A 15,430-nucleotide genomic window follows, 5' to 3' on the forward strand; every position below is an offset into this window, starting at 1 on the left:
ACACTTCCCAGGCATGGGGCCATTGAGTGCTACCGTTGATAACGGTGTCTCATTTTGTTGTGTCATTATCTCAGGTTGATTTTTGCCTCTGTACTGTCCGATTGGATCTTTTTATTTTGTATTCAGTTCAATTATTCATGTACGACACTACGAATACTTGGTGGCACCACTAATAATAATCATGAAAGTTGTCTCACTATTGGGTAAAAGTATTATCACCTAGGTCAGTGTCACTGGTAAAATTAAGCTGGGTACACACCATGCAATGTAACGATACATTGTGCTCACCGTACACACTGCACAGTCCAGTGTACAATGGCGCAATGTGTTGTTACATGCTGCATGCAACTGCACCGCGTCTTTCATTGCATCGTCCAATCTGCTGTGCAGAACAGCAGATGAGACGATGCGATGAGTGATGGAAGGGACATACACACTATACAATGTGTACAATAATTATTGTTCAGATCTACATCAGAACTATATATCGTAGTCTTTACCCATCTTTACAGCAGGTCTCATTGCTGATGCAGTAGGTTTACAGATACTGAGAGTTTGCACACTGGGCCTGATTCAGAGCAGCTCGTAAGCTCCGAGCGATGTTCGCACATCTGCGTATGGGTCGTAATGCGCATGCGCCAACCAGTCAGTGCGGTCGGAAATCGTGTGTTCGCAAAATAGCGAGTGCCTGCTAATTTGAGTGACAGGATGAGGCGTTTGTGGGTGGTAACAGGGGAAGGTGCTTGAAAACGGGGAGTGGAGATCCGAACGCAGGCGTGCCAAACGGTCAAAACGGGCGCTTTAAGGGTGTGCATAATTAACAAAGCAGCATCATCGGCCACGTCACTTGGTTGTCTCTTAGCCTGAACTGTTCACATGATTGCGGTAGGAAAATCCAACCACAAGCACTGCGCCTTTCGATGTACTCGATTAATCTAATAGCGGAGATGACGTATGATGCGAATGGCCAGGGGGCGTCTTTACAAAATAGCGAGCGCATATTTCGTTCGCTCGCTCAGACATAGAGGCGTCAACAGACCACAAAGAGCGAGCGCTCTATTAAAATATCCGGCCCATTTTTCTGAACGAGCGAGAGCAAATAGCGTCCGTCTCTGAATCAGGCCCACTGTCATCATTTCAGTGCTACTCAAGAACCGGTTGTTAGGGACATGACGACATCCCACTACATTAGTGCCCTCCTCATTTCAGAAACGCATTCCCCTTCAGTGCTATTTAGTGGACGACTGTTTTACGGTCTCCTATCCGATGATAGCTGGGTGCACCTGCATCGCCTCCCACGGCAGGAGCCAGAGCTACCCTGGCCTGTGTCACTAGTCTGTCTGTCATGCAGCTGGGGCCGGGGGCATCACTGCGTACGTTGCCCCGCCCCTGCAACAACTCAACCACGCCCACAAACAGATCCACATTCGGGTCCGCTTTATACTGCAGTCCAGGCAACATTCTCGCTTCAGAAACCCCGCCCTCTCACTCACAAGGAAGGCCCCCCCAGCTGTCCTCACTGCTGCCTTCTCACATGCTTTTCATCCAAATGGAAACATTAGGACGCAGACATATTTTACACAGCCTATGGAAAACGAGCATTGCGACATTAACGTTCCCTATGTTTGATAACATGGCTGAGTGTCAGGCATAGAGCGGGGCGAATAAATCACTTGCGGATTGCCCCACTGCGCGTGCACCTTCAGGTCCTCCTGCTGCTTGTGCGCAGGCGCAGATCGCGGTAACCCCCCGCACATGCTCTATGTACAGTGTGTGCGGCGCAGGCGCGGCGGCCCATGACAGTTTAGAAACCGGGACATTAGCCGGGACAAAATTTGTGCTGGACGAACCGGTAACAATCGATCGTGTCTCGGGAAATGCGGCTACTTCGGGACAGTGGGCCACTGTGCGGTTGGACTAAGGGGCCGGTGGCACTGTCATCGCCGGGAACAAGTGTCACAGTCGCTCATCGTGTTGTGTGAGGATCCTGGTCGCCGTGACATCGCAGCTGCAGTCCCTGGGAATTGTTTTCTGGAGGTCAACATCCTGTGACGTTATCTGGCTGCACTCTGACGTCAGTGTTACCGAGTTCTCTTGTGAGTATTCTGTGACATCACAACCCTGGGCTGGGAATCACTGGGCTCTTCTGTCAGGGCCTGACCTCCCAGTGACATCATTGCTCTTAAGCTGTGACACTATTGTAGGGGGTCAGGCTTGTGCCAGCCCAGTATGGATGAGGGGGAGTCTCAAGAAATGGTGTTCTTGGGAGACCTATCAGTGGGTATGGACACCTTTATTCACCGCATTGACTCCACTGAGGTTATATACCAGCCTCGCCGCAAACGTGCAAAGTTGGTAGGAAAATACCTTATGGGGGATCTGTTGGGTGAGGGCTCCTATGGCAAGGTAAAGGAGATGCTGGACTCGGATACGCTATGTCGCCGCGCTGTCAAAATTCTCAAGAAAAAGAAATTACGAAGGATCCCAAATGGAGAGGCCAATGTCAAGAAGTAAGTTTTCCATAAACATAAAAATATCTGATGGGGAGGGGGGATTTGTTGTGAATACTTATCAGTATTTAGAAAATTAACAAGTGCCAGTAAATGAGTCCAAAGTAAGTTTAATATATTTTATTTAGCACGTGCATTGTACACTCAGATGAGACAATAATCTGTTAATTGCATTACTGTTGTTATTATTGGCCTTTATTTAAATGGCACCACAAGGGGTCCACAGTGCACATAGAAGCAGTAAGAACAAAGTCAGAGCATTGCAGGACATGGACGTGGTTTATAAACATTGCTGCATCAGAAGTCATAATGCTCAAGGGATAGGTGCTGTTGTAGATGGGAAGGAGATGATGGTATAAGTGAATAAAGGCAAAGCACATGAAGGAAGAGGGCCTTGCATGTGAGAGATTACATTCTAAAGGGGAATAATGTGATGTTTTATTGTGGTAATTATTCTATTAAGGCCTGTTTAATCTTAAGGCCCTCATACATTAGCCAACAGATTGCCGGATTCTGCGATCAGATCGGAAATACCAACAGGCGGCTATCGTAATTCTGCGATCCTTCAAAGGATCAGTGAAATTATACATGTTAAATGTCACCGATTTGCAAATCACTATCATATTGTGATTGGCAAATCTGTGAAATGCAACATCTTGGATTTCACCGATACTATAACCTGGCATCTCAGGATTGCAGTGTCGCGACAATCCGTTGCTGGTGTATGGGGGCCTTTAGGGCTCAATCTAATTAGGTACGTATTTGTTTCATGAACTCAAATACATTCCATGAATGCGCGTACCTGAGAAATGAGAGATCCAATTATGAAATTCCAGTTCACAGTAGTTGTGCAACTTTTCTACAAAATGCTACCTGGGAGAAGTGCAGGAAAAAGTGGTTAAACCACACAGGACCCCAAAAAAGTGACAGCTTAGATAGCAGGACCATATTGAAGGCGGTTTTTAAACTGTGTAAAATATCTGATTTTTGTTCTTTTATTAATGGTTGAAATATGATAGCAAGCAAGAGTTTTTCAGTAAATTGAAGTCTTTCCAGCAATTTGGGGTACAGACAAATGTCTATCAGAATCTCTGTTTTTATACAAGTTTGTAAAAAGTTGGAATAAACACTTTTACCTCTAATCTGCAAGTTCTAAAATCCCTATCCTGTCAATGCAAGACCTCCACATACATGTCCCACATCATTTAACCCATTATTGAGCTTTTTAGAGAAATTCACCTGAAAACTGACATATTTATTTTCCAAATTATGCTATTTAAACCTTTTTATACTGCTTTTATACCTAAATTCCGGGTCTGACCCGGAGGTTGGAACACGGTTCCAAATCAGATCAGATCCGGAATTTAGTCGGCGCCGGCCCAGGAAATTCCCAAGTCAGCGCCGTTCACATCGGAGCCGGGTCTGCACTGACCCGGCTCTTCCGGCGTGGAAGTGGACGCTTGGAGATGACGTCATCTCCAAGCGCCACTGAAGCCAGCCCATCGGCTGGCATGCGGCGCGCTCCAGGTCACCGTGACCTGGATCGTGTCGTTTACACTGCAGGGTTTCAAGGGTCATTCCTGTGTTAAACCCTGCAAGTTACCTGAGTTGAATTGCCGGGTCATTCGACCCGGGAATCCAACCCTGTCCCCTTTTACACCAAGGAGCTACCCGGGTTAACCCTGCAATAACCCAGGTTTTAGCTCTGGTGTAAAAAGGGTATAAGGTGCATGATTGTGCTTTGGGAGAGGTGTACCAGAGGTTATGTGTGTCCCAACTTTTTACCTTTAAGACAGAGGTTACAAAACTCCACCATTATAGTCCAGGTTTTAAGAATGCTTGAGTCCAGATGGTTAAATCCAATTGACTGAGGTACTAGTTAAGTCACCTGTCCTAACGCATGGATATCCTTAAAATGTGCACTGTAATGGCGCAGTTTGGGAACCTCTGGCGTAATGAATTTCACTACCTTTTCACCTGCTCAGGGGGGTGCACACGAAAATGTAAATTTTCTTTGAGCAAGGCGAGTTTGAAATTGGATTGCAAATGAAATTCTCAGTGCAAGTTCGCCATGAATAGGGCTCATACAACCCAACTCGCACCTAATTAGATTGACCCCATACATTCCACCACTGTGTTTTAGGTGACTTCTAATGGGCAATTCAAACCTAATGTAGATAAAGGACAATCATTGCATTGCTGTCATGAGGTTGGTCAATTATGTCATTTCCATTTGTATATCTTTAAACTAGAGATGTGCAGGTTTGGATTTACTCGGATCTCAAAACGGCATTTTATTGGCTATCGGCTATCACGTGTTTTGGATAGCCAATAAAATAAATCCGAACTTGCAGTAAAATGGCGATAAGAACCGAGTAAATCCGAACCTGCACATCTCTACTTTAAACATATATTTTTTTATCTCGCTGATATTTGCTCATCAGTTTCACACCAACTTGTTTTTAAGTCCTGTACATTCTGGTGAAAGCACTTTTTTTATTTTTTTTATTTATTTGTTCCTGTTCATATTTGTTTGCGGTTTAGTGAGGAGAGACACATGACCACATTTTTCGTTATAGTTATCAAATGCAGTAGTATGTTATTGATTCTTCATTATGTAATTATTTTTTTTGCAAATACCATGTAATGTGGATTCTGTGAAATGTTCTTTTTGTTGATGAAGTAAAAGCATTATTTATGTGGTTCCTGTGGACTCTATAGTTTCGTGTTAGTTCAGCACATGTTTGCGGTAGATATAGGAATGAGGTTATAGATTAGGATGTGGGGGAAATGGCTCTTGTATAGTATGTACAATGATATGAAGTGTGTGCATATGAACAGTATTTTATTATGTAGGCATTAAACTGTCCTTCTGCCCCCTCTCCTACCATTTCTTACTTTCTCTGCCTTAGCCTGTTCTGTGTATACAAGCTTCATGGCATTCATCGGTGGAATCCATAATTCTGCTGCTTTCATTTTTTCTTCCCAGTGATGCCAATCTGATATTATGGGCATTCTGTAATTGCCAATTAAAATTCCATTGATGCATTAAAAACTTTAATAAAAAATTTTAAATGTGTGTTTGCTACATTTTGAAAGCTGAAAATCCTTTGTAATGACCTATGCCTTTCTCATCCACATGACGGGGACCATATTTCATTTGTGTACTTCAAGAATACACAAATGACCTTTTGTTTGCTCAGTGTGTACCCTGACATATCTGATCCTGGGTACACGTCAGAACGATGTTCCGTCCTTCATTACACTGCATACGGCGAATGTGATCTCGTCAAGTTTGATATGCAGCATATATAAGAGACTACATCGCTCCAGTGTGTACCCAGCTTAAGGCACTACTGGCTTTGTCACATGGATGGACCTTAAAAATGGCTAAATGTATTTCTAGTCCTAGTAGATGTCAACATAAATTGGTTGCTTTGGTACACTATTGAATGAAATAAAGGTTAAGTAGACAAATGACTGTCCATATACAAGTTTTCTGTGTTATGTTTTCCACCATGCTAACCATTATTGCTTGCCCTTTTGATTTACAGGCCATATTTACTATTGTGTTTTGTTTTGTCTGTCATCCATAACCTTGATCATGTGGTAGTACTGCCAGTTTCCTTTTTGTTTTTAATTAGGGAGATTCAACTGCTGCGACGCTTAAGGCATCGGAACGTGATTCAGCTGGTGGACGTGTTATATAATGAAGAAAAGCAAAAGATATATCCTTTGAACTGTCAGTGTACTAATGATGTCTTAAAGGTGTACTTTAGTAACTAAAGTGCTCATATGGTGTCACTGAATGGCACACAATGATCCGATCAGTCAGTGTACTCCCACCAACTTCCTATACCTACTCACAACCACTAGAGCCACTGTGCAATATTAAATGTTTGTCAGTGTGAGGGAAAAATGGTACCTGCTTCATCAGTTATAGCTCTTTCTCCTCTCTAAAAACTGATCAAATTTTAACTTCTTGGCTCTTCCTGCCATGGCAAGGCTGTATTGGTTCTAGCGTTCAACATAAGATAAGGAACATTGATAGAGGTCACCAATGAACCGAAGTCTCATTCTAACAACCTCATTTTAATAAGGAGACATTTGTCAGTGTTTATCACAGTTGAGGTTTCCCATTACTTTTTAGTTATTGGGGGGTTTTATTTTTGGTTGTTGCAGAATTGGTCTGAGTATATTCCAGTAACTAAGTAAAACTAATTCACTATCATCTTGTAACATTTGTGAGGACTTTAGATCTAAGTACAGGCCTCAATAAATATCTGTAAATGTTAGAACCCAGAAATGAAACCCACACAAACATGCAGGTGTCATGCACCTCTGTGGGGGCCCTGTTAATTTATAGATTTTAAATTTTAGATTTAGATTATAAATTCATATATGCGCAAAGTGATATCGCAATCCATTTCGACAAACTTTAATCAGCATTCAGTGTTCTCCCCAGAAAATTTTTCTAGCCGGGTGGGGGCATGCGCAATTATAAAATATTTTAAACCCTGACCTTCTAATGATTTCAACTTGAAATAACAGTTTATATATTAGTTATCTTCTTTTTAGAGACCCAGTCGTTTGCGGCTTTTTCATAATCAAAGTCTGTAGGATCTGGTCCCTCTAGTGAAATCAGCATCAGGTTATTTAGTGCTGGCACCACAGAATTTATTTTTTATACAGCTCCCAGATACTGTCCCCACTTGCAGGCTACACAGATACTGTCCCCACTTGCAGGCTACACAGATACTGTCCCCACTTGCAGGCTACACAGATACTGTCCCCACTTGCAGGCTACACAGATACTGTCCCCACTTGCAGGCTACACAGATACTGTCCCCACTTGCAGGCTACACAGATACTGTCCCCACTTGCTGGCACCACAGAATTTTTTTTATTCCAACACCTGATCTACTGTTAAGACTGTATTGGTTGGCTGAATGGCTTGAATTACATGCAGACATAAAAGTACATGAGAAGAGGCCAAACTCATGGAAACTAATAAGCTGCCCTCTCCCCTGGACACATGCATCAACTGAGCTTACCAGCTGGTGTATTGCAATGCCGGTGTACTGTGGGACCTTTCTGCTGCTCATCTCTTGTGTGGCTTCCTTGCGGTTGCGGTACAGCAGGGAAGACTTCCAACTCTGGGTCGTCTTGTCTGGAGGCTCCCCTGGGATTCATGCACCCCTTGTCTGTAGTGTTGCTGTGGGATCCGCTGGTGCCGCTCTCTCCTGGGCTTTCGACATCCAGTTCCTTCTGTCTAGCAACCTGACCCTCCCCTGACAATGCCAGAAGACACCATTCTAACCTGAGCCAGCCAGGCAGTCGCGGCCGCCCGTGGGGACAGCGCAGGAGGTGCACAGTGCCGAGGGGAGGGACACATGAGGCTTTACTTCAATCAGAGGAGTCACGGGGGCGGGGGAAGTGCCGGCGGTAGTTTGGTGGTGCGCCCGCAAAAAACAGCCTGGGGAGAACATCGAGTATTACGGACATTAATATAAATGGCTTCCTAACTTTTTGCATAAGAGCCATTGATATTCCCAGTCTTCTATTTGAATACCGAAATTTCCCCTGTGAAGTAGTTATGCTGTATTACTTTTCTGTATACATTATACAGCCAACACGGCAGCATAATAGTTGCCAGAGTTTGTACATTTGCTAGGCTTCCATGAGCTGCAAATTTAGCTTTACAGTATGTGTGTGAATATATTTGTGCAGTACAGAATGTAGATTGCAAGCACCACTGGGCAGAGCCTGATTTGAATGATTGAACATTCTTTGTAATTTGCGGCACAAGGTCTTCATATTATATGTAGTCTTCATTCTAGCACCCTGCACCTGTCACAACCTGTGCAGTTCTTCTTTCCTGCCTGAGATGTCGCTCTCTGCTCTGGTGCTTCTAGCACACTCAGCTGTTGCAACAACCTTCTGATATACATACCGGTGTGTCCTAGAAGCACCAGAGAAGAGAGTGACACACCAGGCAGGAAATAGGAACTGCACGTGTTTTGACAGGAAGACTGGGAATATCAATGGCTCTTATGCAAAAAGTATCCCCTTATCTATTTGTTGTTTGTTTCCTTAATTCTTTGCATACGTATATGGTTATGGAGTACTGTGTGTGTGGAATGCAGGAGATGCTGGACAGTGTATCGGAGAAACGATTCCCTGTCTTTCAGGCTCATGGGTAAGTACCACTCTCCTTTGACTCAGATCATTCCATTGTGGTTCACTGTTCATAGCACTGTTGTTTGTCTTTATTCTGCTATAAGTTTCTTCATCCATTCCTAGGTTTTGGCCTTCTCTACCTTTATGTTTTGAGTAGAGCTGACACTTTTATGTACTATTATGTTGCAAAATATGTCCATAAAAATGGATTAAAATCTGGTGAAATATGGAGACGATTTAAAAATTTAATATGAAATAAGCCTAAAATGTATAGCATTAATCTAAATAGGCAGAAAAAAACTATGGTGGGGACTCAATTTGATGCCATTTTGAATAGCGACGGGAATGAGTGCCTGGAGCTATTTTATTTTGTCTGCGTTACGCCTGGCTCTTAAGTCGGGATATGCAGTTTGCCAGGGGTCTAGTCGAGGTAAACGGCATTCTCCGACTCAAGTGTCGGGCGGGATGCTGTTAGTCCACGCAGTAAGGCTACTAGTATCGCAGCACTAGTTTAGTTAGATTTCTACTTGCACTTCTAGTCATTGGTTTAGAACGCAGTCAATTGACTAGCTCCAGGCACTCATTCCCGGCACTATTCAACATAATAGAAACATAGAATTTGATGACACATAAAAGAACCTCTTGGCCCATCTAGTCTGCCCCTTCTTTTTAACATTTTGGTAACCTCAGCCATAGGCGCTTGAACAGAGGGGGCATCTCCACTCCCACCAAACATCTGAGTGGTGCCAGTCAATGAGAGAGCAAAGCTCTGCGCTTCCTCTGACACATAATAGACAACCAGCGGGCACTAGCACTTTCCGCAGGTCCGTCCTGCAACATGCACGGCCATGCCGAGGGTCTCTCTCGTCCATTAGTCATTAGTCACGGATGCACTCCTTGCTCTTCAGACCCTGCTACAACCACAAGAGCTGTCTACCTATGATGTAATACCAACGCTTAGGTGCCCAAGCACCCTACTGCCCTCACAGTGAGTTTAGAGCCTGATGGTTCAAAACCCAGCAAAATCTTTACACTCCAGGCTCCCACTGTATAACTTCTGTTGGTGAAATCCCTGCATTACTATTGTTTCAACCCTGCATCAGGTAGGTGGTGTAGCGGGTTACCTCAGCATCCCCTTAGGGGGTGGCCTTCAGCAATTTAGGGGCACCAAAAGTGTACTTTCAGAAGCCCCTGACTTCAACCCTATTTGATCCTTAGTTCTTTGTAAGGACATCCTTATGCCTATCCAAGCATGTTTAAATTGCTCTACTGTCAGCCTCTACCACCCTTTCTGTGAAGTTTTTCCGCAGATTTCCTTTGAACCTACCTCCCTCCAGTTTCAGTGCATGTTCCCTTTTACTATTACTTCACTTCATTTGAAGATGTTCTTTATTTGAATAACTTCATATTCAATTGAAATGTTTTTATGTAAAATCCTAGCTCTTGTTTACTTTTTCATTTATTTATTTAGTTTTTTTTCCTCTTTCAAAATATGCCATATGTTATATTTTGCCCCTTTTATTGTATTTTTGCTATGTCATCTGTAGTTAGAATATGTACACCAATTTGCTTTCTTTTTCTTGTAGTTATTTTTGCCAGCTTGTGGATGGTTTGGAGTATCTTCATAGTCAGGGCATTGTGCATAAAGACATCAAACCTGGGAACTTGCTGCTTACAACAGACGGGACGCTCAAAATCTCAGATCTGGGAGTTGCGGAGGTAGGTTGTGAGAGATCAGGTGGTCACTCCTAAGTGAATGCTGCTCCAATACTGGGGTAAAGCAGTATGGGGTCACCTCCGCTCTCTCCACAGGCCTTACACCCATTTGCAGAGGGTGACACTTGCAGGACCAGCCAGGGGTCCCCTGCTTTTCAGCCTCCAGAGATCGCAAATGGCCTGGACACTTTCTCAGGGTTCAAAGTGGACATCTGGTCAGCGGGCGTGACCTTGTGAGTTTACCATTGTGCATTTACCCCAAGGCATTACACACCCACAACAATCAGCCATTTCCAACGTCCCTGTATTGCACCGCATGCACCCCCTATCACCCACCCCACTGAGGTGATGAATTAAAATTGACTTGTCAAAAGTAGAATAGTTCCCTTTTTAGCTTTCATATGTATATATTTTTTTTATATGATTAATTGCTGTCTTTCAATGCACAGGTATAATATCACTACTGGGCTGTACCCCTTTGAAGGGGACAACATATACAAACTGTTTGAGAATATTGGAAAGGGAGACTACTCCATTCCGGAGGACTGCGGGCCACTGCTGTCTGACCTGCTGAGAGGTGAGAATTTGTTAAATGAATAAATTGGAAAGTTTTGATAAAATAAGGAAATTGAATTGTAGCATTATTTAAATGGTAATAGCTAATGAAAAATAGAAGTTTATTTATAGGTCCATGCCCTGGAGATTTTTGTGTGCAGTAAGGACCCAATTCCTATTTTTTAGTATAGCCTACAGACCCTTGTAGTAGTGTACGCCTTTTGTATTGTAGTGTACTCCCTTTGTATTGTTTCACAGTGGGCTGTGTTAATTGGTCTGAACTCAAGTAGTTTTATAGATGTTATCAGAAATTGTGATTCTTAGGAAAAACCCATCCAATATTTTTTTGTAAATTCTTATTAGGTTGGTTTGCAAATTTGATGTTCTACAGCCACTGTGAGAAGGATCTCGCCTTGTCTTTACTCCAGTTTCATGGTCTAATGTGTGTGTGTGTGCGTGTGTGTGTGTGTGTGTGTGTATAATATATGTGTGTGTGTATGTATAATATGTGTGTGTGTGTGTGTGTGTGTGTTCAAGCGTTCCTATAGTACAGAACCAGGCGGCACTCACAGGTAATGTACAAACTGTATTTTCAGATCATAATGGTGACTGAAACATCAACGTTTCAAAGTCCGCAGACTTTTTCTCTTCAGGATGAGTCACAAAGCATAGTGTAATCAAAATAATTTGATTACACTATGCTTTTTTATGCACTGAAAATATTATTTGCCGGCTGTAACAGAGCCTAGGACCCCCTCATTTTTAAAAAGGGAGTCCCTTGCTGCCTGTACCGCGTAAAACACACGCTACAGCGTGTATTTTCCAATCACTGTGTGTAATGTGTGTGTGTGTGTAATGTAATATATATATATATATGTACAGTCAGGTCCATAAATATTGGGACATTAACAGAATTTTCATATTTTGGCCTCTATTCACCACCACAATGGCTTTGAAATGAAACAAACAAGATGTGATTTAACTGCAGACTTTCAGATTTAATTTGAGGGTAATTACATCCAAATCAGGTGAACGGTGTAGAAATTACAACGGTTTCTATATGTGCCTCCCACTTTATAAGGGGCCAAAAGTAATGGGACAAACTAAATAATCCTAAATCTAACTTTCACTTTTTAATACTTTGTTGCAAATCCTTTGCAGGCAATTACAGCCTGAAGTCTGGAACGCATAGACATCACTAGACGCTGGGTTTCATCCCTGGTGATGCTCTGCCAGGCCTCTACTGCAAATGTCTTCAGTTCCTGCTTGTTCTTGGGGCATTTTCCTTTCAGTTTTGTCTTCATCAAGTGAAATGCATGCTCAATCGGATTCAGGTCAGGGGATTGACTTGGCCATTGCATAACATTCCACTTTTTAGCCTTAAAAAACTCTTTGGTTGCTTTTGCCTTATGCTTCGGGTCATTGTCCATCTGCACTGTGAAGCGCCGTCCAATGAGTTCTGAAGTATTTGACTGAATATGAGCATATAATATTGCCCGAAACACTTCAGAATTCATTCTGCTGCTTTTGTCAGCAGTCACATCATCAATAAATACAAGAGAACCAGTTCCATTGGCAGCCATACATGCCCACGCCATGACACTATCACCACCATGCTTCACTGATGAGGTGGTATGTTTTGGATCATGAGCAGTTCCTTTCCTTCTCTTCCCATCACTCTGGTACAAGTTGATCTTTGTCTCATCTGTCCATAGGATGTTGTTCCAGAACTGTAATGGCTTTTTTAGATGTTGTTTGGCAAACTCTAATCTGGTCTTCCTGTTTTTGTGGCTCACCAATGGTTTGCATCTTGTGGTGAACCCTCTATATTCACTCTTGTGAAGTCTTCTCTTGATTGTTGACTTTTACACATATACACCTACCTCCTGGAAAATGTTCTTGATTTAGCCAACTGTTGTGAAGGGGTTTTTCTTCACCAGGGAAATAATTCTTCTGTCATCCACCACAGTTGTTTTCCGTGGTCTTCCGGGTCTTTTGGTGCTGCTGAGCTCTCCGGTGCGTTCTTTCTTTTTAAGAATGTTCCAAACAGTTTATTTGGCGCCACCTAATGTTTTTGCTATCTCTCTGATGGGTTTGTTTTGATTTTTCAGCCTAATGATGGCTTGCTTCACTGATAGTGACAGCTCTTTGGATCTCATATTGAGAGTTGATAGCAACTGATTCCAAATGCAGATGTCACACCTAGAATGAACTCCAGACCTTTTACCAGCTTAATTGATAATTAAATAATGAGGGAATAGCTCACACCTGTCCATGAAATAGCTTTTGAGTTGATAGTCCCATTACTTTTGGTCCCTTAAAAAGTGGGAGGCACATATAGAGACCGTTGTAATTCCTACACCGTTCACCCGATTTGGATGTCATTACCCTCAAATTAAATCTGAAAGTCTGCAGTTAATGCACATCTTGTTTGTTTCATTTCAAAGCCATTGTGGTGGTGAATAGAGGCCAAAATATGAAAATTCTGTCAATGTCCCAATATTTATGGACCTGACTGTGTGTGTGTATATATATATATATATATATATATTTATATTTCTACTTCAGGGTCCATAGGGTATCCACAGGATACCTTGGGGTATAGGTGTGACGTCAGTCGCTGGGCACCATAGAGTTAAGCTTTTCAGCCTCCCAGGATGCACTAGGGTCCCCCTCCTATACCCCGCCCCCGAGCCAAGGCACCTCAGTTTAGTTTGGTGCCCGGCCGGCGTCGGGTGCACCTGTCGGAGTGGGGGCTAGAAGAGCCCCTGAAGCTTTCTTCAGTGCAGCTGTGGCTGCACATCTGGATGTACAGCATGGACAGTCAGTCCTGACGTCCATGCTGTCTTCCCTACACCCCCGCCGGTACCAGAACGCCGGTACCAATCCGGGGATGCTGGTGAGCATCTGGGGTCACTGCTAGCGGTGACCCCAGATGTTCCGGACCATGGCCGGATCCAAGGGGGACAAAGGTAAGCAGCGGGGTCCCGCGGTGGGTCCCCGCTGGTCACATGGTCCTGTCCCCAGGCAGGGGGCTCCCTGGGGAGTGGCTGCAGCGTGGAGCCAGGCGACCAACCTGCGCTTTCCACTCCCCCCTGGGACAGCGGACCGCAGCAGAGCGGTAGCGCTGCGGCGTCCCAGGGGTTAAATGCATGCCAGGGGAGCGCGCCTTCCCTGTCTCACAGCCGGCGCCTCCCCCGCTGCACACAGCCCTCTCTGCATGCTGCCGACTGGTCCTGTGGCAGCGCTCCTCCCCCAGGCCAGCCTCCTCTCTGCTCCTCGGCGGCCATCTTCTCCAGAACGCATGGTGAACGCTGCTGGAAGCGCTGGACGGAAGCATCGTGGTCTGGGTCCCCCCGCATACCTCTCCTCCGCTGTGGCTCAGGTCTGTGTATGCAGCGCTGTGTCCTACCAGGCCCTGTGTCTGTGTAGTTGAGTGATCAGCGCTGTTAGTGCAGGAATTGTTATTTCTCTGCATTGTATGTGACTGTGCTAGCGCTGCCTGTAACTTTTCTTCTCTAAACTGTCAGCTTTATTACTGTCCCTGTTCTTTCTGCTAAAGCCCTTGCGGTGCGGTGCTGCAGGGTGGTCTCTCGCCTATTTAATACTTAATTGGTGAGAGAGGTCACATACGTGGTGCCATCATGTCTGAAAGTGATTTTCCCCTCCGGCTACAGTGTACCACGTGCAAAGTACCGTTAGCGGAGGGGGAGGGTAGCGCGGAGGGCCTTTGCCGGCATTGTTTGTCCATGGCGCGGCCTATTACGGTTACAGCACCGGTACAGGAGCCGCCCTGGGCTTGTTTCGCTCAGGCGTTAACAGCTTTAGTGGGCCAGTTAGCTCCGCAGCCCGCGTTTACTCCGATGGGTTTGTCCCAGCAGTCTGTGGTGTCGTCACCCATGCAGGGGTTCCCACGACAATTGGTGGTACCCCACAGTCTCCCTATTTCCCCGCTCCCGGGTTCTCAGGAGCCAGCGTGGGTTAACTCCCTGACGAGTTCTGTACAGCACTTGTCGGATGTGTTGCAAGGGGAGTCTGTGATGTGGCCTCATAAAAGGCCGGTGGCGTCTCTGTCCGCTCCTTATGAGGATGACGAAGGGACGTCTGATGATGGGGAGATTCTGGATCCTTACGATCAGGAACCTCTCCATACTAAGGACGCTGATGCTAAGTCCAAAGTATATATTCCTGGACTTATTCGGGCGGTCCGCACAGCCTTGGTGATTGAGGACGAAGTTCCCCCAGCGGCTAAATCTAAGTATGCCTTTTTCAAAGATGTGAAGGGCGATGCCACAGTCTTTCCTCTTTCGGGTCAGTTGGTGGACCATTTAGAGGAGGCGTGGAAACAACCTGGCAAAAGATACCAGCCGCAGAAACGCCTGGCGGTGGCTTATCCGTTCGCGGATAATTATTTTGCTAAGTGGGAATCCCCTCCACAGGTGGATTCTCACGTGACCCGTCTTGTCCGT

General features: G+C 44.6%; 1 protein-coding gene across 1 annotated transcript in view; it reads left to right on the forward strand.

Annotated features, from left to right (window-relative positions):
- Window positions 1–1,683: 1,683 nt before the first annotated feature.
- STK11 (serine/threonine kinase 11) overlaps window positions 1,684–15,430 on the forward strand; it is a 68,145-nt gene continuing 54,398 nt past the window's right edge. Inside the window, exons 1-6 of the mRNA XM_088460361.1 lie at window positions 1,684–2,510; window positions 6,155–6,238; window positions 8,620–8,709; window positions 10,277–10,409; window positions 10,503–10,639; window positions 10,856–10,983. Of these exons, the coding sequence (XP_088316487.1) occupies window positions 2,230–2,510; window positions 6,155–6,238; window positions 8,620–8,709; window positions 10,277–10,409; window positions 10,503–10,639; window positions 10,856–10,983 (853 nt within the window). The 5' untranslated portion in view covers window positions 1,684–2,229. The remainder of the gene's footprint in view (window positions 2,511–6,154; window positions 6,239–8,619; window positions 8,710–10,276; window positions 10,410–10,502; window positions 10,640–10,855; window positions 10,984–15,430) is intronic.

Source organism: Taudactylus pleione, unplaced genomic scaffold (assembly GCF_031769625.1).
Source record: "Taudactylus pleione unplaced genomic scaffold, aTauple2 ptg000044l, whole genome shotgun sequence".
Classification (NCBI taxonomy): domain Eukaryota; kingdom Metazoa; phylum Chordata; class Amphibia; order Anura; family Myobatrachidae; genus Taudactylus; species Taudactylus pleione.